Genomic DNA, 25,525 nt, shown 5'->3' with positions numbered 1-25,525 from the left:
CCTCGCCCGAAGGCCTCCTCAAGCAACGGGCGCACCTTCAACTCGTCCGAGGCCTAGCTCGGGCAGGCTTCGCGGTGAAGCAACCTTGGCCAGATCGCCACACCAACCGACCATATCGCAGGAGCATTCAATGCAAGGATCACCTGACACCTTATCCTGACGCGCGTTCCTCAGTCGACAGGGCCGAAGTGACCGCAGTCATTTTGCCCCTCCACTGACTAACCTGACAGGAAAACAGCGCCGCCTGCCCTGCTCCGACTACTGTGCCACCCGCCAGGGTGAGGCAGACAACAGCCAAGTCCAGCCTCAGGCGCCATAGGAAGCTCCGCCTTGCCCGACCCCAGGGCTCGGCCCCCGCCTCGACCTCGGACGACGGACTCCGCCTCGCTCGACCCCAGGGCTCGGACTCAACCTCGACCTCGGAAGACGGTCTCCGCCTCGCCCGACCCCAGGGCTCGGACTCAGCCTCGACCTCGGAGGAGTCACCGCCTCGCCCGACCTTGGGCTCGGACCGACCACGTTACAGGGGGGTCCATCATTACCCTACCCCTAGCTAGCTCAGGCTACGGGGAACAAGACCGGCGTCCCATCTAGCTCGCCCCGATAAACAGGTAATGATGGCACCCCGCGTGCTCCCATGACGACGGTGGTTCTCAGCCCCTTATGGAAGCAAGGAGACGTCAGCAAGGACCCGACAGCCCCGACAGCTGTGCTTCTACAGGGCTCAAGCGCTCCTCCGACGACCACGACATCACATGAACAGGGCTCTAGCACCTCTCCGACTGCCACGATGGCATGTACATAGGGCTCTGTCTCCTCTCTGCTAGACACGTTAGCATATTGCTACACTCCCCATTGTACACCTGGACCCTGTCCTAACATCTATAAAAGGAAGGTCCAGGGCCCTCGTATGAGAAGGTGGCCGCGCGGGAGGACGGGCTGACGGACAGGCTCTCTCTCTCCCTCGCGAACGCTTGTAACCCCTACTGCAAGCGCATCCGCCCTGGGCGCAGGATAACACGAAGCCGCGGTCTTCCCCCTTGTGTTCCATCTCGCGCCGACTCATCTGGGCTGGGACACGCAGCGACAATTTATTCGTCGGTCCAGGGACCTCCCGGGGTCGAAACGCCGACACGTTGTCTTTAATCCATCTATTCCACTCTTCTCGCTTTTTCGACTAGCAAACGTATAGCCACATTAAGAGTATAAGGAACTTACTAATTTAATGACTTATATTTTCTTCTTTAAGGAAAAGAAAAGAGTGAAACTTAAGTGCGGTCCTTAAACTTTTATTGGGGCATTCTTTATGTTCCTAGACTCTAAAAACAAATTTTCTAGGTGTCATACATGACCCAGACTTTGAAAATGATATTTTTAGATGCCTACGCATTGCGTGAGGTGTCATCTAGGTCCAAATAGTCCCTAAACCTACTCCGTATCGGTGTGGCAAGTCAGTGGATATCTTGTAGGTTAGGTCTTGACCGGTTTCTGCTGCTTGGTCTTGGTGATCCTCTCTCTCCATACCACCAAGCAGATCGCGTAGGATTCGAGGACCCATTCATCAAAGGAACACAAGGATCCATGAAGTCATCATCACCATCCCTACCATTTTTTGGCGCTCATGAGTCAGCAATGGTGTACAGGGATAATTGTGTGGAATTGAGATGATATTTTAAGAATTTCAGGAAGTCGGGTGACACTCTATGATAAGTTTAAAGATTAAACATGAATTTTATAAATACAGGGACAAGTTTAAGGATTTAAAATCAATTTTAAAAAATCTGAAAACAAATAACAGCAAGTGATAAGTTGCTCGTGTACTTAAAATAAAATTACGCGCCTCCCAACCGATAGTTGTGCAAGTTCTTTATGACAACCAGTCAACCAGATGATATACAAGCACGTATCTGCTGCTTTGAAACCAAATCGGTGGATGCGCAACTGACTATCTGAAACGATTCGATCGATCAAAAAAGACAGAATTGTTCATAGAAAGGGGGAAAAAATAAGACCGCATACAAACTCCATACAAACATGGTAGAATCGAATGGAATTCCGATGCCTCTAGTTTATTCTCCGTAGCTAATCACAATGAACCCGGCTTTTTGCACACCACTCTTGTCCTCTGCAGCCCAAAGATTCGACGTGAACCAAAAGGAGAAATTGTTAGAAAGCATCCCTTTAATTACAACTGCAGTTGCAACAATCAGCAGATCCTGCCACCACCACTCGCAAAACAAAGCGCAACTCACGGGAGAGCAAGCTATGCCTGTGCACTCAAAGCCCCCTGACCTGTTCTTCCACTCCTGATCATAACACCACCGCTCGTTGCCGGCATTAGGGCAGAGATTGCACGATAAAACAGTGCATTTCAATCCCACTCCTTGGTCGTGCAACAGACGTCCCAATGAACTGATTTGGAGGACACTAGCGATTGCGCCTTTTTTTTCCTCGAAGGGCAACGACACGGAGTAGTTAGGAGACTTTTATTTCCTAACTGCGCCAGCCGTTTTGCTTCTTGGCCTCAAATGTTGCTCCGTCGTTGAGCATGTCCTGCGCGTCGGTTTCCATGCCGAGCTTTGAAAGAGCAAGGGCTTGGAGGTAGAAGGCTGTAGGCCACTCGGGCATGCAGACCTGGGCCTGCATTGCGTCCCGTAGAGCAAGCTCTGCTTGCTCATTCATCAAGTAGGAAAAACTGCGCCTAGCAAAAACGGTAGCCGAAGGCGTCGACATCATTGCGACTAGCTGCATTAGAGCAAACAGGCTGTCATATAAGCTATAAATACAATGTTTTGGGGATTTCGATCAAGAGTAAGGGCCTATTTGGATCCCATGTTCTAAACTTCAATAGGGTGCTAAAGTTTGACACACAATGAGGAGCTAAACTACTATTGGATGGTACACTTTTAGCACCTTTTAGCACTCCTGTTTGGATCTCCATGTACTAAAGTTTAGCTAAAAGTGTAGTGCTAAACTTTAACAAACAGGCCCTAAGGAAACAGCGCAAGGACCCAACTGCTTAGGAACACTGACTTGTGGCCAGTTTGACAGTTACATCTAGGGGTGACAATGAGCTCTAAATTTTACACTACAAAATTTAAGGATCAAATTGAATTAGAATCGGGCTCTATTTCTATTCATTTTTTAACTAAAATTTATTTAGGCCCTAAGAAATTGTGAAATATTTGGATCGTGATCCGTTAGCACCCCTAGTCTCCTACCATAATTACGCGAAAATAGAGAACAGGTATGCTGATACCTTGGAATAGTAGTCAATTGCAGTCTTAAAATCCTTGTCTCTAAATGCAATGTCACCAAACTTCTTTGTGTTCAGCATCTCTTGCACTTGCTGGGTCCATTCTTGAAAGGATAACTTCAGTTTTTAAACATGCATCAGACAAAATAAACTTATCTTAATAAACAGACAAGTAGGACTTCATAATTTCAAAATACTTGAGCAAGTGTAGACACAAAATGACTTAGGTCCATTTTGGACCGTTTCTATCTTTTCTTAATATATTGTTATTGAAACTCACTGCGTTTTCGAGAAAAAAATAATTTCAAAATACTAGAGCACGTGCAGACACAAAAATATATATATTTGAATGTATACATCAGATTTTGCCCACACAATGAAATGTGAAGACAAGTCCAAAGTCGACTCAGCATTATAATCTCCTGAACTAAATACTGAAAGTGTGTGTTTATCCATGCAAAACTATTTGCCTTTCAGACTAAAACAATCCATGATGCAACTTTTATAAGTCCACTTCTCTGCATAGCCAATAGAAAACGTCACATCTACACATTTCACATTCTAAATGCAAATGATAAGCCACAGTGTTTCTTCTTTCTTCTAACCATGCAATGATACTAGGGTCCGAGTGGAAGGAACAAGGAAACAATTCAAAAAATAAATCTTTATGAACAAGTTATCAATTGAGTTAAGCGGGAAAATAAAGCAAAGTGGAAGAGGAAAGTTCATCACAAATTGATGGCACAAGTCAGATGCAGAATAAATTTGATTGTTAGTTACCTCGTTTTCTGCACCCTCGTCATCTTTATAACCTGTTTTGAGTAAAATATCATGCACCGCTGAAAGATCCATACCAGCGCAGGCCTTCCCAAGTGGAGAATAAATGGCTGGCAGTACTGATGTGGCTTTTGTAATACCCATGAACACATGTGATGCAACCTGCATTAGGTTCATCAGAGAAATAGACAATGTTACTAGAAGCAATCAAGGGGGGTGAACAGAAGGAAAAAGGTGCTCTAGCTACTCACCTCCTTTTGATTTTGAAGAGGACCAACTGAAGACAAAAGATACTTTATGTTTGGTCTATCCCTAGATTCAAATTGCAGACACTTTGATGCAAGGTCAACCAATTTTGAAGCATCTTCATTAGCATACTGCCCTTCTAAGGAGGAATCCATCAGCAACAGTATATTCTTTCCCCTTATTAAATCTAGGGCCTAGAATTCCACAAAGAAAAGAAATGATAAGTCAATTGTCATAATAAATACTGACATAGAGCAATTAATCACCTAGAGCTGTTTAATGATGCTGTGGTCATTATATGTTACAGAAAAATGAAGCACCTAGGAACAGCTGTCAGTTCAAGTTCATAGTTCAAGGCACACAGCAGTCCATCATTGCAAACATTGTACCAAAATGCAGGGAATTGCTAAGAGATTCCAGAAATATATTCTTCTTGAGAAAAAGCAAATGAAGCATACATGACTAGGAGGAATGTGTTTTCCGCTCAAAAGATCCAACAGGACAGTTCCATAGCTATATATCACACTCTCGGGAATTACTCTGCCTGTCATTCAAGCACAAATTATTCAGTGCAGTCCAAAATAGCATATTGTAAACAGTAATAGTGTGAATAGTGTATTGTAAACTTAAACGAAACAATAGATGATAAACCTGAAAATAATTTACCGTGATCCAAAAGTATGTATTGAACAACAATCAGGAAACAAGAAGTTTTACAATTGTACTCTCAAGAGGCATACTAGCTCACAAAAGCTTTTAACTTAATCTAACTTTTACTGATTGGGCTTATAATTAGCTCAAATGATCTACACCAGGGTGCAAACAAGGGTATTGGCAAATCAAGAATGTAATAGTAAATTAGTAACACTTAAGCACAAAGGGGATCCTACCTGTTCGTAGAAACTCTGGTGGAGTGTAAGCCAGGTTAGTACTATAGCTTTTTCCATCACGGCTGTTCTTCATTAATCCAAAACTTGACAGGCGGGGATCACCTTCCTGATAGGGAATAGAAATCGGTTACAACAGGCGATGTATTCCTTAGGCAGCTACAATAATCAATTACAACAGGTAAAAAACCACATAGGCAACTACAGATGACAGTAAAATTTTCCAAAGTAAACTTTAAAGATTAAAAAATGGTTTTCACAGATGAAGAAAATGTAGTTACAATGAAAGAGCCAGAATTTTAAAAAATATATATATGTGCAGTAAAAACTAGAAGCTGTCAACAAACTTGTTGTGTACCTCATCAAAAAGTACTCTATAAGCATTCAAATCATGATAGATTTTCCTGTTCTCCAAATTGCAATGGTCGAGAGCTTGTGCAATAAAATATGCAACCCTCAGCCTCATTTCCCATGGTAAAGGCTGTTTATCCCCTGAACAAAAAGGCAGTGCACAACAGAGTCAATGAAGGGAGACAAGGTGGACAGGACGCACGCACCTAGTCCGGGCGAACCAGACTTTTGCATGATCTGCATAGGTCAAATGCAGCAATGGTGAAGGACACAAAGTGCATTAAGTCATTGTGTTAATGCAGAGGAGATTGAGATTCACGGTTGGTGTGATCCGCCCACGAGGATCATCATCGAGTACGTCACCATAGACGACAGAAAAAGGCTGGAGTAGTCCTGGCAGGTGGATAGGGAAGGACTGGGGGAGACCCGGAGAGCACCGAGCACGTACAGTGGAAGAGATGCTTCGACAGGGTGTCGTTGGGCATGTACTCAGCGACGAGCAGCCTCTCGTCACCCTCGGCGCAGCAGCCAATGAGGTTGACGAGGCGCTTGTGCCGCACCTTCCCCACGCCCACCGCATCCGCCTGCAGCAGCAGCAGCAGCACTGCATCACATTGCGAGATCCGTGCCGGGAGGAAATCACACGTAGCGAGCATTGAAGCAACACAAATCCATACGAGGAACTGCTGCGGGTCAGGCCAAGAGAGGCGCGAGAAGCGTTTGACGGCGATGAGCCGTCCGCCATCGAGGCGGCCGCGGTAGACGGCGTTGGGCGCCTTCTCGCCGCTCTCCGAGACGATGAGGTCGGCGCTGAAGCCCTTGGTGGCGGCGCGCAGCTCGGCCAGCGCGAACTCCCTGAACACCGGCACCGCGCGCTTCACGGCCTCCTTGTCGTCGCCGTCGCCTCCCCCGTCGGCGGCGCCGTTCGCCGCCTCTGCCATTCGATTGGACACAGCAAAGCAGACGCGAGCGCGTGCCGGTTAGATGGATTCGGTGGCCGGGCGTTAGGGTTTAAGCGGCAGCGGGGGAGGGGGCGTGACGGTTACCGGGATCTGCAGGCTTGTCGGCGGGGAGCGCGGCGGCGTCGTTGGGCGGCAGGGGCCCCGCCACCTTGGACTGGAAGCACCCCATGGGCGCGAATGGAGATCTAGGATGCTTAGCGAAGCAAGAGCGATATGGTCGGTGGGAATATGGGAGTGCGAGAGCGTGCGCTCAACTCGACTCCAGTCCAGCGCGGGGGAGTGTGGATTGTGGAATGGAGCAGCAGGAGTGAGCTCGTGAAGGTGCGAGGCAGGAGGCAAGGCTCCGAGAGAAGCGCGGCAGCACGCAGGGGTGGCCGGGTGGGTGGGGGATCCGGTAGGTGCGCCCGCAACAGTCAACACCGAGCATCCCCACCTCCAGTCTTTTTCTCTTTGTTTTAAAAAAAATAAAATACGAAACCCCTAAAATCTCGTGCTAGTACTAATACTTTTTTCTAAAAAAATATTTTTCGTATAATTTAAGGTGGTCTTTTCCTAGAATTGAAACCAAACAGTTCCCAAGAAAAATCAGAGAGGGTATGTAGTGTTTGTGTTTCAGAACAGAATGGAAAAAGGAGACCAAGGGACGCATGGCAATTCCATGCAGGCATGCAGCTTGGGCTCCTGTTCTGAGATGCAACGAGTTTGGTACGAATTTAACAGTCAAAGTAAGGTTGACAAGCTGTATATATTCCTGTTCGTATTTACTTCAGTCCTACAAATATATTCAGCTTTTTTAAAATACTCTTGTACTACGACAACTAAAAATTTATCTTCTCCACCACTTGCTTCAAGCCACCACCAAAACTCAAAAGTTGTTGTTTAGTTCATGGACGGTAACGTAAACTACAACGGTAATGATTCACAACGATAATAAATTTGAATAGGTTAATATTTATTTTTAAGGGGTGTTTGGTTGCTCCTGCTAAAGTTTAGCCCGGGTCACATCAAACATTTGACTTTTAAATAGGAGTATGAAATATAGAACCAACCAACTGGACTAGATTCGTCTCGTCTTTTAATCTTCGGCTGACAAATTAGTTTTATAATCTGACTACATTTAATACCCGGAACGGAGGTTCAAACATTCGATGGGACAAGGGCTAAATTTTAGCGGGGTGTAACCAAACACCCCCTTAATGTAGTATATAATTACAGTTAAAGTTTCAGACATGATTTAATATTTTCTTACCTATCATGTTACAATTACTGAACCAAAGATTTGATTCCAACGTAAAAGTGGAGGTGTGGAGACTGGAGAGCCTGACGCCTTGCCCAAGTCCCGATCCTGACTGGGCCTGCTGTCTTCTTTTTACTGGGGAGTAGTACGTATTGGCAGCAAGCAAAACAAGCAAGGCCTGCAACAAGGAGCGCACGAGCGAGCCGGCAGTAGCAGGGGCGCAGGCGCGCAGCAGCATCAAGCTAGAATGGTGATCGCCTCCATGACTACCTGCGTCCGGGTTCGCCAGCCAGCCACGAGTGACTGACGACTCAGCCATCGATGCCATGCGAGGGACCACAACCTCGCAACGTCGCTGTCGCAGGCTCGACACGTGGGCTTCCTGCAGCGCCGCGCTGTTCTCTGTTCCGCAGGCGCGCAGCCCCACCGTTGGCGACTTGGGCACTTGGCGTGCCGAGCCACTCATACACCGTACCAATTTAATAGGTCGAGCCACGACATAAATATATAGCAGGTCGGGTCGTGTCGTGTTTGTCCATAAACTAAAATCTGAGTTTAACTTATTTTAAACAAATCATGTTAACATGGTCGTTTCTGACTTTTTAGACGAAATCCGAATTAGAGGCCTCATCCACATACAATATATATAATATTTAACGTATACAAATTATTATGCACTATTTTCAAGTTTATAAGATGATAAATATAAAATATAGCCAAAAACACATACTTGTTATTCGATGTCATTAAAAATATCTTCTAACATTTTGTGATACCAATCATCGCTTATACCATTAAAATCAATCCATCCAACAACTTCTTTTAGATACATATAATCGCCAAACCATTTAACCACTCTTAAGTCATTGTTGACCTTAAATAGTTCAAAATATTTCAATTTTAAAAATCTTCTCTCTGTCGATGCAACCATCATGTGTATAGTAAATAATATCCCTTTCTGTATCAAAATAGAATTTATTTTGCTTCTCTAGTGAATTCCTCATCTAGTTGCATATAGACATAAAAATCAAGAGTTAAAACAAATACTATTTTAGAACGAAGTGAATATTAGATAAGTAATTGAGACATTAGTTTAACAATCTAAACGAAACTGATCGATAGCGCATCGCTCTTACGTATTTATGTCTAGGGTAGATATGTTTAGCCAGGAAAAAGTGCTAACATCCAGTGGCCAGAGGGGCCCTCTGTTTTGAGGGGCCCGGTGCGGCTGCACACTCCGCACCCCTTGAGGGTCGGCCCTGCATGTTAAGCTATTGTGTCGTCTCGTGCTACCGTGTCAGATGACTCAATGTATGTCTTATAACAGAGCTTGAAAATAACTGGGGATCGAGATGGTCATATTTATATATATGGTGGGCTAGATTAGAACAAATATGGCTAGGTTATGTTAGGTCGTGCTTGATTTAATAGACTATCTGTGCTTAGCATCATGCTAATGAGTCGACAATAAATAGATCGTGCTCGTCTAATGGGCTTGTATCTAAGTCCAAGCACGACCCAAGATGGCCCTCGTGCTGGCCTAGCGCGATTACTATTATGTCGTGCCTTGTAAAAATATTTGCACCTCATGCTGGCACATATAGTAGGGCCCATCTAGTCACCTATAGTGTTGCCTTCAGACTATATACACGACGCTCTCGCAACTTGTGAAGGACAATGCGGCGACACTGCGATCGAGCCCCATGGCACGTGGCTGTCGCGCCGCATTCATCAACTTGATGTCCACCATGCTAAGGTCGGTGCCAATGCAGCCTTTAGTGGCGGGCAAGAGGGACACTTTGGGGCAGGAGCTGGGTGAGAGTGGGGAGGGAGGGCAGCCCGGTATGATGTCTGCAATGCCGGACGACAGCTGGCTTACTGTAATACCCAAACTTGTAAACCATATTAAAGGAAATAATTTTTCTATATGTTTTGCCTCTATTTAATGTAACATATGAACAACCTCATTTTAAGTGAGTAATTAGCTAATAACGTATAAAATACATCATGCATCATGCTGAAGTTATTTGTGTGTGCATCTACTAAAAATAGTGATCAATCAATGGGAATACATTAATGTTCAATATGAGAATTAAGACTTAGTTTACAATTTATAATTTGAAATAATAAAGAAAGAGAGGAAAATGCCACATAACATAAAGGAAATACATACATAAATAAATATATTTTTGTTCATCACCAGATTTGAATTTGTATATTGGATATATGTGCAAGTTCACAACCAAATTCAAATTCAAAATTTGAAACCCAAAAATGAGAAAAGGAAATCAGAAAAGAAAAAGAAAAAGAAGATTTAACCTAGGCTCGCAACCTCACTTTTGGCCCATCAACCCTTTGACCCACGCAGCCTAGCATGGCCATGGCGCCGACATGTGGGACCCGCCGGTCAACCATATCTCATGTGTTGCGCTACACTGTCAGGTGGGACCACTAGCTCAACAGACTCGTCTGTGCCGCTGATGTCTAGGGCTCGCATGTCGGGGTGAGTCGTCTTCAACAACTCGGCTGAACTCCACGCGGGTGGTGGCGAGTCAACCGGCGCAAAACCCATATGTGCCGAGACGACTTTTCCCCCTGAGCCTATAAGAGATTGGGGGCTACGATTCTTCCCTCTCCCTTCGTCCATGTACGCTAGCCTCTAGACACTTGGATAGCACCGTGGGCGCCTCGTCGCGGACAAGAAGGGAGATTGGTAGGCGTCGCCGTCGGGGAACTTCCCTTGTCGCCATCGTTCTATCCTCGGAAGATAGACCGAGGGATTCGCCAACGTGTGTGGAAGGTTCCGTCAACCCGGGCTCGGCGTGGGAGTCGCTGGTGGATCGTGAATTCCTCGCCGAACTGGGTGGGTCGCCGCTGCTCCACTGTCGGGGCAGTTCTTGTCCTCGGACCCCTCAATTCTAAGTAAGAATTTTCATAACCATTAGCACTGCATCAATTTCCACTCGGCCGCGTATAATTTGAGGCATTAAGGGATTGTCTGGTGACATACTGGGTTTTTGCACCGCCGTGGCGCGCGCAATGGGCGGTGGCCGGAGGGTTAAGACACGACGTCGGGTTGCTGCGTGGAGATCATGTGGTTCGGAGAGCTGGGTACTTTGTTTTGAGTCATGTAGACCGACGATTAGAGTGCTCGCGCGCGCGAGGGGTGGCCTCCGGCCATGGCGCCGCCGTTGGAGCCTATTCACCGTCGTGTGCAGTCATCGGAGGGGGAAGGGCGCTATAGACCGTTGGATGAGAAAGGGACATCCAAGATTAGATTAAGCATAACGCTTCAGGTGAGTGTGTGAGAGCTGTTGAGATTGGATCGGGTGGATCCGAAGGGTTTGTAATTATATGAAATCTAGACCGTCGATTCTAAATCCAAGGATCATGGGCGTGTACCGCTTCACATTAAACTCAATCTAATCTGAACCGTTAGGCGGGATCCAACAGATGAGGATCATGGATACCCCTTCGGTCGAGAAAACTTGCAAATAAACCCCCCTGATTCCATAGTATCAACCCGCCATCCACCGTGATTGTGGACTGTTGGGGGCCTTCGTCCTCCGAAGGTCCTCAAAAACATAATTTAACAATGTCTTCCAAGTATGGTTTATGGACAGGTATCTTCGGATTCATGATAAAAGCATACACGATGGGGAGCTTGATCGTGACGAAGGTTGCCGTCATTCCGAAGTTGTGCGAAAGGGAGCTTCGGCTAAATCGCAAAAAAGGGAACCGACTTAAAAGGGAAAAGGTTGTTCAGTCCTCACAGATTTTTCTATAAGCCAATAGTAAATGTGAAGGGCATAATTGTAATTTCTCATAGGTTGTGTCCTATGCCTATAAATAGATGAACAGTACCCCCGTACTGTTCACGCTGACTTGTACTTGTTTTTGCGTCACGATTGTACCTTTTGCCTTCTGTCAAGCCGAAGGTACAAATGTAATTCAATATTGTTTGTCTTTCCATGATAATATAATAAGAATGAATTAACAATGTTATATGATTGTTTATGTTGTCTCTTATATTTCATATGTTTCTTCTTTTATTAATATATAATGCAATGATGAAGGTAAGTCCTTCATGACCTTCGTCTGAAGATCATTATATCCTAAGGGGAATAATGCTTCGAAGGACGAAGGACATTAACATTTCATATTTTGTGTTGCCTTGTTCTTAATTCGAAGTATTTGAGAACAAGTCCCCAACATTGGCGCCCACCTCCGGTGAACCCTTTTTCGACCACCTTCGGCAAGCACTGAACTTCGTCATGCCACCGAAGAAAGCTTCAGCGCCAGAGGCTGCTGCACTGCAGCCACTGGACCCGAACTAGGAGACCCTTTCTCTTCGAGAGGCCCGAAGCCAGAAGAGGAAGGCCTCTAGTCCAACACTCCAAGAGGAGGAGTTGGACCAAGAAATCAGAAACATGGAGATAATCCATCAACAAGTACAAAGGAAGAAGGAGAAGATGGCCCGACTGGCTGATCTTCAAAGGCAGATCGACGAAGCCACTGGAGAAGTACGCCATCTTGTTCAAGACGAACAAGATCGAAGGCCCCAACACAGGGAGCTTCATCAAGAAGGCTTGTTCGACAACGAGGGATGGTATGATGATTTTAATCATGATACGTTTACTTTTGATGATGCTTCTCCCTTGGCGGCAGAACTGCAGGCTATTCCATGGCCCCCATCATACAAGCCACCTCAGCTCCCTATGTATGATGGGCATTCAGACCCGAAGCAGTTTTTGATGAGTTATGAAGCAACTATATCTTCATATGGAGGCAATGCAGCTGTCATGGCCAAGTCCTTCGTCATGGCAGTTCGGAATGTGGCCCAAACATGGTATTCTTCTCTTCGGCCAGGGACCATTACTTCGTGGCAGAAGCTCAAGGATATGTTGGTGACAAGTTTCCAAGGCTTCCAGACGAAGCCAGTCATAGCTCAGGCCTTGTTTCAATGCACGCAAGATCATGAGGAGTACCTCCGAGCATATGTTCGAAGGTTCTTGCGTCTTAGAGCACAAGCGCCTACAGTGCCCAATGAAATTGTCATTGAATCCAAGATTAAGGGGCTTCGTCCAGGACCTACTGCTCAGTATTTCGCTAGAAAGCCCCCACATACTCTGGAGAAGCTGCTTCAGAAGATGGATGAGTACATCCGGGCTGACAATGACTTCCGCCAAAGAAGGGAGGAAGCATACAGGTTCTCTGAAATGACCAGGGGCTTCGGAGGAAGAATCCACCCGAGGCACGTCAGATCAATTCACAACTCCACCCAGAATGATGACAGAGGAAGTCAATAGCAAAGGCCGCAGTATTCTTTGCAAGCTTCGGGGCAACAACAAAGCTCTTTCCGGCCACCAGCTCCAAGAGGCAGAGGCGCCAGGGGCTTCGGAGGAAGATATGGGGACCAGCCCAGGAAGATCTACTGTCTATTTTGTGGTGAAGACAAGGGCCACAATACAAGAACGTGTCAAATCACCATCCAAAAGCAAAAAGAGATTGCACATACCAGAATATGTGGGTAATCATCCCGCAGCTTCTGTTGCTTCGGCTAGTCAGCCGCAAGTTTCTTGGCCACAGCTTCCACCTCCGCCGCCACTACAGCCTGCCTACTCACGAGGTCAGCAGCCAGAAGGGAGTTAACAGACCCATCAGCAGCGAATTTCAGGGAGGGGTCCGAAGCTCGCACAGTTAACAGTACTGTGCCAGAATCAAAACACATATATTGAGAGATATCCTACCTTTGGCACAGTTTTTCATTCACTGACATTTTCTTTTTAATAAGGAATAATCAATGTAAACCTAGTTTTCTTGTTATTTTTTAATTTCCTGTACTAGCTTCGTTTATATCAAAATGAAATATACCTTCGTCACAGACTTACGAGAATGCCGAAGCTACAAAGAGACATTCCTTCAGGAATGCAGAGCTAAAAATCACAGTGAAAGTTTCACTGAAGCTACAAAAAGTCGTTCTTAAAGAACGCAGCGTAAGTTTGCCGAAGCTTCAAAAAGCCGTTCCCAAGAGAGCGCAGTGTAAGTTTTCTGCTCAAAAGTCGTTCCTTAGGGAATGCAGAGCCAAATACCGCCGAAATATAAGGCAAAGCGCGAAAAGTCAACGTGAATACCGCTGAAATAGAAGGCGAAGAAGTTCAAAAGATGTTCCTTAGGGGATGCAGAACTTACACCGAAAAATAAACGGTGCAGCCGAAAAATAAACGACAAAGAGATTTCAGTCATTCCTTAGGGAATGAAGGTTGTGGATGGAGCTTCGGATGTGTGTGTTTGGGCATTCATTGGCACGATACATTAGCATCATTCTTTGCATCATATCATCGCATCATATCGCATAGCATCACATCATACATCATATCACATCAATGACATCAATTGAAAACGAGGCTGATCTTCGAGCAATGCTTTACAAAAAATGAAAAGATGCCAAGGCATAAAGTAAGCTGAGAATCACAGTTTCATCAGTTCTGATGCGGAAAAAAGGGATTTATTGTTTACGAAGCATTGATGTTTTACAAAGTATGGATGATTTTTATGAAGCATAAAAGCTCTTCTTTACGAAGCATGAAAAGAAGGGAAGGTGTTTTTTCGCCGAAGGCTCAAAAACGGTATGTTCATAAAGTTTCATGCATCGCAAAGAACTGAATTACAAAACCATTCATATATTACACTCAAACCTATAAGCACCAAATATTACAAACATAGTTCAGCAAATGTCACATTAATATTCTAGAAATGTTTTTACATTAGCTATTCTTCTTCCTTCAGAACTTTTTCTACAACTTCGGTTAGTAGTTTGGTGACAACTTCGTCTACAATAGCTTCGGCCATATTAATAATTTCTATTGCCTTCTTTGTTTCTAGGTCGGCCAGTGGGTTGAATGGTTCTGGGGGAGGAGATAGTTCAGCTGCGGTAGAAGACATAAATTAGTTCGAAGTCACAAAAATAAACAACAAAGTTAAAAGCCATTAAGTAATACATATCCGTCTTTCGAGTTCCGCAGCTTTTTTAGCTCCTTTCGTTGCTTCTCGAGCGTCATGAATATCTTTTTTGCTCTTCTTCATTATTTCATGGACCATTCCTTGGCCACCATTTTCCCAGATATCAGTAAAAAAATTTCCACCTATTGAGCTTGCTTCGGCCAAGGGGTCCTTTGTATCGTCGATGGAGAAGGCAGCTTCAGCCTGGGCCAAGGTTTTAACATGTTCGCAACCTACCTTCTCCAAAATGGCTGCAACTCTCCTCGCACCAGAGAATGCACAGACGTCCCCGGTCACTCAAAATCTCTTCAAAAGCTTCGGCTTCACTGCTGATCCACTTGATTACGCCCTCAGGGTCGCCCCATATGAAGTTGTCTTCGCTTGAGTACGTGCCCACATTAGCGAAGCTAGTCTTTATCTTTTTTACGCATTCCACAGATTTTTCAAAGCATCTTTCTATTGATGCGCGGAGTTCTGCAACTGTTTTTTCAAAATAATTTTTCTAGTACTCACTGGCATCTCGATCAACTTCGGCAACAGCGCATTTTAGTTTGGCCTCGGCTAACTGTTTCCGAAGGTCTTCAATTTCACTTTTCTGGGCCTCAGCTTGAGCTTTGGAACTAGCCTCTTCTTCTTTTATTTTGCTCACCAATGAAATTAATATTTTATCTTTTTCAAGACCTTCGTTCCTTAGTTCAATTACTTCTGAACGAAGGTTGTTTAGAGCTATAGTGCATCCTTCGTCTTCGATATTTTTCTGTGCCCTGAGGGCATTGCTAAGGATCAAGCCCTGCAAAAGGAGCATAGTATTAAGTATAAACAAATGAAAAAATTCGTTTTTAAGTACAAAAATTGATTTTCACACCTTTATACTATTATATGCTAAACTGTCGGCCAATTCATCCTTCGACAGTACTGAAAGCACATCTTCTAATGTTGGGAATCCGAAGCTTCTGCTCATCTCCCGGCAGACAGATATCTCCTTGCTGTCTGGGAGACAGTACAAAAAAATCCTCTTCTCCGCTGCTGTTGAACACTAATGCCCCCTTTGGATATTTCAGCTTTCTAGGCATAGTGTTGAGCTTCTCGTTCTTCTTATTTAGAGAGTCTTTTTCCCGAAGCATGACGAATGATATATTCAATACTTTCTTTTAAAGCTTCGGGAGCAGGAGTGGCAATTTTCTCAGGCAAACTCTGCTCTATAGCCTCTTCTTCTGCTGCCTTCTCTTCAATTTCCTAGGGTTGTTTATCAGCATGCTCTGAAAGCCCAGCTTCGGCACTAGCCTGGCTCACTGCAACTTCAACTTCGGCCGGTCTTGTTTCAGCTTCGATTTACATTTTCGAAGCCTCGACAATTTTTCCTGAAGGAATAGAACTTGAAGCCTTTACTGACTCTAGCACATCTAGTACACTTGCCATCCTTTTTCTTTTAGGAGTGGCCGCAAGACCTTTTTGTATCTTCGGCACTGTTATTTCTGCCGAAGGGCTTAAAATTTCTAACATTTTTGTTCCTTCAGTCTTTGGTTCTTCGGCCTTATCTTTACCAGTCTTTGCCTCAGCTTGCTCGGCTGAGGGTGCCTTCGGCATGGTGGCCGGTTCTTCAGCCTTCTGCGTAGAAGGAACTGGCTCCTCTGAAGCAACAGCTGAAAAAGTTTTCCCGCCAAACTCGGGCACCACGGCCGGCTCAATATAACGGGGCCGGTGGGTGAGGACTTTCAACTTTTTACTCTTCGGCGCAAGCTCGCTTGGAGCAGCCGAAGTGGCAACCTTTCCAGAGGTTGCACCCTTTCTTTTTTGCCCTCGTGGTGGGTAGCGATAGCCAGGGTACACAAATCCAATTGCATCAAAAACCCTATTTAATCTTTTCTTTTTTCGGCTCCCGAAGGCCACAGATAGTGTGTTATCTTCGGACTTGGAATATGATCCAAGTAGCTCATCACTAGTATTTTCAACACACTTCAGCCAGTCATCATCTAGTTCAACAAACTGGTCTCCAAACCTGAAGGTGTATTTCAATCAAACCAGGCCGCCTTTGCTAGGGTTAGTGATGGTTTCTTTCGGCATTTCCCAGCTGTCTATCAGTGGCCATATCCTGTAGGCTACATGTTCTTGAACTAAGTCTCTTGTCCCAATAAAAGAGCAAACTGTGCTGAAGGCCCTTCGGCATGCTTCGGCTGCCTCATCAATTTCTACCTTCGGCTTTCGGAGGCCAAAGCGGGACCAGATGGGGCGCATGATGATTTCTTTAATGTCTTCTCTCGCCTTCAAATCATTTTTCACGTAAAACCACTCTTCCATCCAGGCCCCGGGCCATCTCTTCCGAAATGTTGGCACTGGGTAGCTTGCGCCAGAGCGAGCAACGAAGCTATAGCAACCGAAATTGTTATGATATTGTTCTTTACCCCAGGGCTTCGTCTCATACGAAAGTTCATGCATACTGCAAAAGCATCTTGCACTTGGCTCTAGACCTTGACTTCTCACAGCCCAAACAAAGATCCCCATTCTAATAACTGCTTCGGGAGTGATCTGGTGAAGGAAAATCCGGTATGTCTTTAAAACTTCAACCACAAATCTGCTCAACGGGAACCGAAGTCTAACTTTGAAGAAGCTTCGGAAGATCACAACTTCGTTTTCTTCAGGAGCAGGAACGACCCTGTCTACGTCAGCCCTCACAATAGTCATATCTCGAAAATACCTCCTTCTCATATTGTCAAGATGACTCTGTTTGATAGTTGATTTCCCGAAGACTACATGACTTGGTCGCCAGGGCCGATCTTAAGAATCTTCGCCTTCACTTTCCACATCATAGTTGTCGCTATCATCAGTATCTTCAGACAAGCCTTCTACTATCTCTTTAGTAATCTTCTCTGTATTTGTTTTTGCTATTTACTCAACAAATCTAGCAGTCTTCTCCTCAAGGAGCTTCTCCTCTTTGCTCAGCTTCGGCTCAGCAGCAACTTTTTTGTCTTGAGACATCTTTTCTTCGGAAATGGCGAAAATGCGTCCTTAAAATCGAAGCTTAGGAAGTCTGAGAAACTAAGCAAGCGTTGGTAAGGAAGAGCTAAAAAATTGAGCAAACAAAGCAAGCGACAAGTAGCGTACCAAATGTGCTCAGGGTGAGTTCTTATTTATACGATCGACGCGCTCCAAATTGGAGGGTCCCGTTTGTCATTGACTGTTGCTATTCTAGCAAAGGGAAGGTGTTTTTTTGGACCTTTGGCTTGAGACCTTCATCCATGTCGCAGTCTGAATTCGTTATCTTAAACAAATTAATACTGCGAGGGGCTACTGTTGGGGGCCTTCGTCCTCCGAAGGCCCTCAAAAACATAATTTAACAATGTCTTCCAAGTATGGTTTATGGACAGGTATCTTCGGATTCATGATAAAAGCATACACGATGGGGAGCTTGATCGTGACAAAGGTTGTCGTCGTTCCAAAGTTGTGCGAAAGGGAGCTTCGGCTAAATCGCAGAAAAGGGAACCAACTTAAAAGGGAAAAGGTTGTTCAGTCCTCACAGATTTTTCTATAAGCCAATAGTAAATGTGAAGGGTATAATTATTTAGATACCTGTCTCTTGTAATGGGCCTGGCCCAATTATTTGGTCTATTAATACACTGCCCAACCCTACTCTAGGGTTAGGGTTCACATTCCAATATGGTATCAAATTAGGTTTTTTTTCCAGCCTCCTCCCAGCCGCCGGCCCCCAAACCGACGGTGCCTCTCCCAGCCGCCAGCCGCCGACTCCTCTTCTCCTCTCTCCTTCCCCACCGCCGAGCGCCGCCAGGGTAGCCGCATCCGCGCCCAGGAGCCACCGTGTCGCGCCAACCCGCGACCCCGACGGCACGCCCTGCCGAGCCCCCGTGCACCCGCCCCTGCTCATCCGGCCCCCGTGCACCCCTCCCTGCTCATCCGGCCGCACGCCCTGGCGCCCTGCCGAGCCGCCCGAGCAGGGTCGCGCAGCCCCGCGCCCAGAGCCGCGCCTGCCTCGCCTCCCTGACGCCCAGCGGCCCACGACCGAGCAGCGCCACCGCTCCTGCCCAGGCGCCCGCGACCGGCCCAGGCCGCGGCGCCGCTTGCCGATCCGGCGCCCCGACGCCGCCCCTCGCCTCTCCGATCGGACCAGGATGCAGCCGCCAGGCCGACCGCGCCCAGCCCTGCAGCACCCGGCATCTGTACGTCTCCGACCGTCGACGCCCCTGGAAGCCAGCAGAGCCGCGTCCCACCCCATCCAGCGGAGCCCCTGCTGCGGCGCCCTCCAGTCGTCACCCTGATGGATTCGTCCACCGCTGCCACCACTGTGGCTATGTTGGCTGCCATGGACACCACCGCTGCCACCACCAGCCCTGGCATGCACCTCCCCATCGCCCCTGCTGCGATCAGCGGCAGCCTCGCCCATGGAGGGCCCCCTACCTCGCCGGCCTCGGGCCGCTCCATGCCGCTCCCCCGCCATACATGAGCTTCACCTCACCCGCCGCTCTCGTGACTGTGCGTGTTCTCCTCCACGACGACCAACTCATCCGGGGCATGTTCGTGTCCTTCGATCCAGTCTGGAACCCTATCCTTCGGGACTGCGTCGAGGTCCACCCTCAGGTGGGCTGTCACGTGCCTGGACCGCTTGTCTCCCCACGTGCCGCGATCGCCTCCCTAGCGGTTGAGCCCATGTCATCTCCATCCCTTCCTTGTGCCTCTATCGGGGCACCTTCTTTGGCCCTCTCCGCTCACACCGTACCTTCGCCACCACCACCTCCCCGAACCACCACCGATTGGGTGGTTGACTCCGGGGCCTCCTTTCACACTACCCCCACCACTAGTTCGTTACTCCACTCCCATCCCACCCCACCCCGCACATCCTACCTCCATCGTCGTCGGCAACGGTTCCACCCTCCCGGTCACCTCAGTAGGTACATCGGTTCTTCTAGGACCATTCTGCCTTAACGACGTCCTTGTTGCTCCCGGACTGACTCATCCCCTCCTCTCGGTTCGTCGCTTCACTAGTGACAACCAATGCTCTATGGAGTTCGACCCCTGGGTCTTCACCATACGCCACCTTCCCACACATGCTGTGCTCGCTCGCTATGACAGCTCCGGCCCCCTCTACTCTCTTCACTTGCCCTCCACTCCCCACACCAGAGTAGCCTCATCTCCTATACTTACTACTACCACCCCATCACATGCCCTTGCTACTACCACCACCTCCTCCGCCATTTGGCACCGTCGCCTCGGGCACCCTGGACCAGACGTCATGTCCCAGCTTTCTGGCCACTCCGACATATCATATACTCGGGGCTCTTCTGAGCGCCTCTGTCATGCTTGTCAGCTCGGCCGTCACTCCCGTCTTCCTTTTTCCACTTCCATGTCCAGGGCTGTTCAGGCCTTTGATCTTGTCCACTGTGATCTCTGGACATCTCCTGTCCTTAGCCTCTCCGGCTACAAGTACTACCTGGTCATTCTGGATGACTACTCCCATTTCCTTTGGACTTTCCCCCTTCGGCTGAAGTCCGACACGTTTACCACCCTCACTCACTTCTTCGCCTGGGTATCCACCCAGTTCCGGCGCCCGATCCGTGCCCTGCAGTGCGACAATGGCCGCGAGTTCGACAACAACGCCTCCCGCTCTTTCTTCCTCACTCGCGACATCCAGTTGCGTCTCTCGTGTCCCTACACCTCTGCTTAGAACGGCCGGGCCGAGCGCATGATTCACACCACCACCAACATGATCCACTGCCTTCTCTTTCAGGCGTCTCTCCCTGCCACCTACTGGGCAGAGGCCCTTCATACCGCCACGCATCTCCTCAACCGTCTTCCCTCGAAGGCGGTGAGCCACCCTACACCTCACTTCGCCCTGTACGGCACAACCCCTTCCTACCACCACCTGCGTGTGTTCGGCTGTGCCTGCTACCCTAACATTTCCGCTACTGCCCCTAACAAACTTTCTCCTCGCTCCACTCACTGCCTCTTCCTCGGCTACTCCCCTGACCACAAGGGGTATCGGTGCCTGGACCTCACCTCCCACTGCATCATCATCTCTCGTCACGTCGTCTTCGACGAAGATGTGTTTCCCCTTGCAGGCTCCACCCCACCCACCGATCTTGACTCCCTCCTCGAGTCTGACCTGGTTCCCCCCACCCCCGACGCCCCGTCTTGCGCCGTTACCTGCTCCTCGTGCAGCCACGACGCCACAGCTCGCGCCCATTTCCGCGCCACGCGCGGCCCCGTCGACCCCGCCTGCGCCACACGCGGCCACGACAATCATGCCTGCACCACGCGCGGCCCCGTCGACCCCGCCTACGCCACGCGCAACCCCGTCGACCACGCCTGCGCCACGCGCGGCCCCGTCGACCCCGGCTCGCTTCGCCAACCCCACGCTCGTCTACCGCCGCCGCAGCCACACCACTACCTCGGCGCCCCCCGACTCGGGCCCGTCGACGAGCGCGACCTGCTTCGCCGACCCCGCCATCGTCTGTCACCACCGCGAGCCGGCCACACCTGCCGCACTCGACGTTCCGGTGGTCCGCTCCGAGCCGTTCGTATACCACCTGGTCGCCATCCACCGTGACCCCGGACACGTCCACCTGATGGTGACTCGACGCGCCGCTGGCGTTCTTCGCCCCGTCGACCGGCTGATCCTGGCAGCCGATACTTCCAGCACTCCACCCGACGCTTCCCCGGTGCCCTCCTCCGTTCGCACTGCCCTCGCCGACCCGCATTGGCGTCGTGCTATGGAGGAGGAGTACACGACCCTCCTGGCCAACCACACCTAGGACCTGGTGTCGTGTCCACCAGGCACCAACGTGGTCACCGGCAAGTGGCTCTTTCTCCACAAGCTGACCTCAGACGGCTCCCTCGACCGCTACAAGGCCCGTTGGGTCCTTCGGGGCTTCACACAGCGCCCCGAAGTGGACTACGACGAGACCTTCAGCCCTGTCGTCAAGTTCGCCACTGTTCGCGCCGTCCTCTCCCTCGCCCTCTCCCGCGACTGGGCGATCCATCAGCTCGATGTCAAGAATGCCTTCCTCCATGGCACTCTGACGGAGACTGTCTACTGCAGCCAGCCCACCGGCTTCATCGACGCTGACCGTCTGGATCTGGTCTGCCGGCTGAACCGGTCCCTGTACGGCCTCAAGCATGCGCCACGGGCTTGGTACAGTCGCTTCGCCTCCTACCTGGCCTCCATCGGCTTCATCGAGGCCAAGTCGGACACGTCCCTGTTCATCTACCGGCGCGGCAACGACACTGTCTACCTCCTGCTCTACGTCGACGACATTGTGCTCACGACATCCACCGCCGACCTTCTACACCGCACGATTGTCGCCCTTCAGCGGGAGTTCGCGATGAAGGACCTGGGGCCCCTACACCACTTCCTCGGCATCACTGCCGAGCGTCGGCCTCAGGGTCTCTTCCTCCACCAGCGCCAGTACGCCATCGACATCCTGGAGCGGGCTGGCATGTCTGACTGCAATCCCTGCTCCATGCATGTCGACACTCAGGCGAAGCTCTCTGAGGACGACGGGCCTCCGGTCGGCGACGCGACGTCCTACCGGAGCCTGACCAGCGCGCTCCAGTACCTCACCTTCTCCAGGCCCGATATCGCATACGCCGTCCAGCAGGTGTGCCTGCATATGCACACTCCGCGGGAGCCCCATCTCACCGCGCTCAGGCAGATTCTGCGCTACCTCCGCCTCTCCCTCGACTACGGCCTCCTACTCCGACCATCCCCGACGTCGGAGCTCGTGGTCTACACCGACGCTGACTAGGCTGGTTGTCCCGACACGCGCCGGTCCACCTCCGGTTACACCGTGTTCCTGGGTGCCAACCTCGTCTCTTGGGCCGCCAAGCGACAACACGTCGTCTCTCGCTCCAGCGCTGAGGCCGAGTACCGTGCCGTGGCCAACGACGTGGCAGAGGCCTCCTGGCTACGCTAGCTCCTCCACGAGCTCCACAGTCCCCTCCAGTGCGCCACCCTCGTCTACTGCGACAACATCAGCGCGGTCTACCTCTCCGCCAACCCCGTGCAGCATCAGCGCACGAAGCACGTGGAGATCGACCTGCACTTCGTCTATGAGCGTGTCGCTGCCGGTGACGTTCGGGTTCTCAGCGTCCCCACCACGTTGCAGTTCGCCGACATTTTCACCAAGGGGTTACCGTCGAGTGTATTTTTAGACTTTCGATCCAGTCTCAACATCTGTACAGGATAGAGTTGTGACTGTGGGGGGGGGTGTTAGATACCCGTCTCTTGTAATGGGCCTGACCCAGTTATTTGGTCTATTAATACACTGCCCAACCCTACTCTAGGGTTAGGGTTCACATTCCAATAATTATAATTTCTCATAGGCTGTGTCATGTGCCTATAAATAGATGAACAGTACCCTCGTACTGTTCACGCTGACTTGTACTTGTTTTTGCGTCACGATTGTACCTTTTGCCTTCTGTCAAGCTGAAGGTACAAATGTAATTCAATATTGTTTCTGTCTTTCCATGATAATATAATAAGAATGAATTAACAATGTTATATGATTGTTTATGTTGTCTCTTATATTTCATATGCTTCTTCTTTTATTAATATATACTGCAATGATGAAGGTAAGTCCTTCATGACCTTCGTCTGAAGATCATTATATCCTAAGGGGAATAATGCTTCGAAGGACGAAGGGCATTAACATTTAATATTTTGTGTTGCCTTGTTCTTAATTCAAAGTATTTGAGAACAAGTCCCCAACATGGACTAAGTCTAGGAAATCTTACACGCTAGCCCCTGCATTTCTTTGTTTTCTGCGCGCAGTCCAGGAGATAGAGAAAATAGGAAAAAAGAATCTAGAAATTGATTTTGTGTATAAAAATAATTGCAGAAACTCATTTAATTCCTAGAAATTTCATATTGAATCCAAATTGATCCATTCCAGTGGCATTAATTTTGTATTAATATTATCTATCAACTAGCAACTCTGTTTAGCCATGAAACTTAGATTAAAATTATTCACTTGAGTTATCCCGCACCAAGTATTTAATAACTTCATAAAATCATAACTCGAAAACTGTAACTCCGAATTTAGTGATTCTTGTTCCTACAATCTCGTTACGATGCATAGAATATTATCATGCATTCTGCTCTGCTGTTTGTTGTGATGTTAATTTCTGCTATCATGTGCTTGTTTGTATTGTTGCGAGTAGACGAGCCAACTACAGAGGATCTAGGTGTGCAGCAGGTGGAGACTGCTGAGCAGGAGCTCGTTGAAGGCAAGTTGTGCTCTTGACCACTTTTATTTACTCAATAATGTTCTTTATAATCATTTTACCATGCATAGGCTTAATTTTGATGTGACCCATTAGGTAGTCTTTGTTATTGCTATATTGGTTTTGGGTGTTGAGACAACTATTACACATGATCATTCTTTATTACTGTTCTATTTTATGTTCATGATAAGACAACTATGTTCATTGGAACATCGAGCTTAACTTGAGAAACACGTGCCACCATAAGGGTGGAATGGGACGCTCTTGGCTGACTAACTAAGAAAGCTAGTGGAGGACTACCTTACCCGAAAGGGGCAAGGCAGTAGGCGTGTAGGGAGGTTCTCGGGTTGATTTTGCTGCGATGGCGGTCAGACGTGGGATTCCAGCATTGCTTTTCCTAGAAATTATAGCGGGTTTTCTGAAGCTAGTGGAACTTTGTAAAGGCCTCGTAGTGGATCCCTAGTCATTCACCTCGCAGTGTCTAAGGGCCTTGCAAACCCAGGCTAGACGAGATACACGACTTGTGGGTAAAGGGTACCACCTCTGTAGAGTGTAAAACTGGTATACTCGTCGTGCTCGCGGTCATGAGCAGCTCAAGACTCTTGCATAATTAATTTATGAAATTAAATTCAATTTGTCATTTGCATTGCATTGAGATTTATTATTAATTTTGATCTACTATTACTCTTGTTTGGTATCTACTTACATTTAGTAACTGCTAATAAAACCTGATCAACTAATTAAAAGCAATGCTCAGATTTAACCCTTATTTATTGGTCAGACTTACACTTCACATGAACTCCCACCTTTGGCGAGTTCATGCACATTATTCACCATAACTTGTTGAGCTATGATCTTTTGTGAGCTCACCCTTGCGATATATAACCCCCCACAGGAGAAGAATAGGTGGTCCAGGAGGAGTCGTACAATGAAGAGTATGAGTTGATCTAGGTGGTGTCTCCCAGTCAGCTTTGTGGCGCCAAGGAATAATATTTAGTTCACTTTATTATTATCATTTATTTATGTAAGACTTCCGCTATGTAATAATGACATTTATGATATTTGTGACATTTATCTCTATACACTTTGTCATTATATGTGATGTTCTTCTTTGGCGCACATATGAGACGCACCCGACTTTATCCCTAAAACCCGGGTGTGACACTTACGCCCTCGTTGTAGCTCCCAATGGAGCATGCGATGGCACGGGCGAGACGGTGGGTGAGAGCGAGGAGCGGGAGCGACGTGGCGTCTTCTGATTGGTCCACGTGTGCTAGTCGTTGCAATTAGCAGTTTTTTTACCGTTTGGACTCCAAAAAATCAAAAAATTACAAAGTGTTGAAAATACGCATAGGAGTGAATTAGCTGATATCTTCACCAAACCTCTCGATGAAACTAGGTTTTGCACCCTTAGAAGTGAATTAAATATTCTTGATTCTCGTGACCTCTTGAAAACTTGTGCACAAAATTAATTGTTCACTTCATTGCTTAAAGTGTTGAAAACTCTTTGAAAAGCAACTTAACTTTATATGTAAGTCCTCTCTATTATGGTTGAGATGGGTGTGTAAATCGCTCT

At 47.8% G+C, this 25,525-nt stretch overlaps 1 protein-coding gene and 1 long non-coding RNA gene across 2 annotated transcripts; one reads left to right on the top strand and one right to left on the bottom strand.

The window, feature by feature from the left end:
* Nucleotides 1–1,942: 1,942 nt before the first annotated feature.
* On the bottom strand, nt 1,943–6,916 carry LOC103637689 (serine/threonine-protein kinase BSK2). Its single transcript, XM_008660327.3, has 10 exons — nt 6,564–6,916; nt 6,195–6,451; nt 5,966–6,101; nt 5,525–5,658; nt 5,170–5,275; nt 4,738–4,823; nt 4,285–4,473; nt 4,037–4,195; nt 3,260–3,373; nt 1,943–2,745 (listed from the first exon to the last, which is right to left on the bottom strand). The coding sequence occupies exons 1-10, from the start codon at nt 6,646–6,648 to the stop codon at nt 2,494–2,496; spliced, it is 1,518 nt and encodes a 505-aa protein (XP_008658549.1). The 5' UTR covers nt 6,649–6,916; the 3' UTR covers nt 1,943–2,493.
* A 3,446-nt stretch (nt 6,917–10,362) lies between these two features.
* On the top strand, nt 10,363–25,027 carry LOC103637690 (uncharacterized). The gene is made up of 2 exons (XR_558272.1): nt 10,363–10,579; nt 24,845–25,027. It is a non-coding gene; the product is annotated as an uncharacterized lncRNA (long non-coding RNA).
* The last annotated feature ends 498 nt before the right edge of the window (nt 25,028–25,525 follow it).

Source organism: Zea mays, chromosome 1, assembly GCF_902167145.1.
Source record: "Zea mays cultivar B73 chromosome 1, Zm-B73-REFERENCE-NAM-5.0, whole genome shotgun sequence".
In the NCBI taxonomy this organism is placed as follows: Eukaryota; Viridiplantae; Streptophyta; class Magnoliopsida; order Poales; family Poaceae; genus Zea; species Zea mays.
Note: the sequence above shows the minus strand (reverse complement) of the source record. Positions and strands in the feature narration are given on the sequence as shown.

What these genes read in the sequence shown, in the direction of transcription:
- LOC103637689 (XM_008660327.3), bottom strand. Translation starts at nt 6,648, where the DNA reads ATGGGGTGCTTCCAGTCCAAGGTGGCGGGGCCCCTGCCGCCCAACGAC. An exon ending in GTCGAAGCATCTCTTCCACT is followed by an intron (nt 5,659 to 5,965) that starts GTACGTGCTCGG and finishes CTTTTTGTTCAG; the next exon opens with GGGATAAACAGCCTTTACCA. An exon ending in CTCTTCAAAATCAAAAGGAG is followed by an intron (nt 4,196 to 4,284) that starts GTGAGTAGCTAG and finishes AACCTAATGCAG; the next exon opens with GTTGCATCACATGTGTTCAT.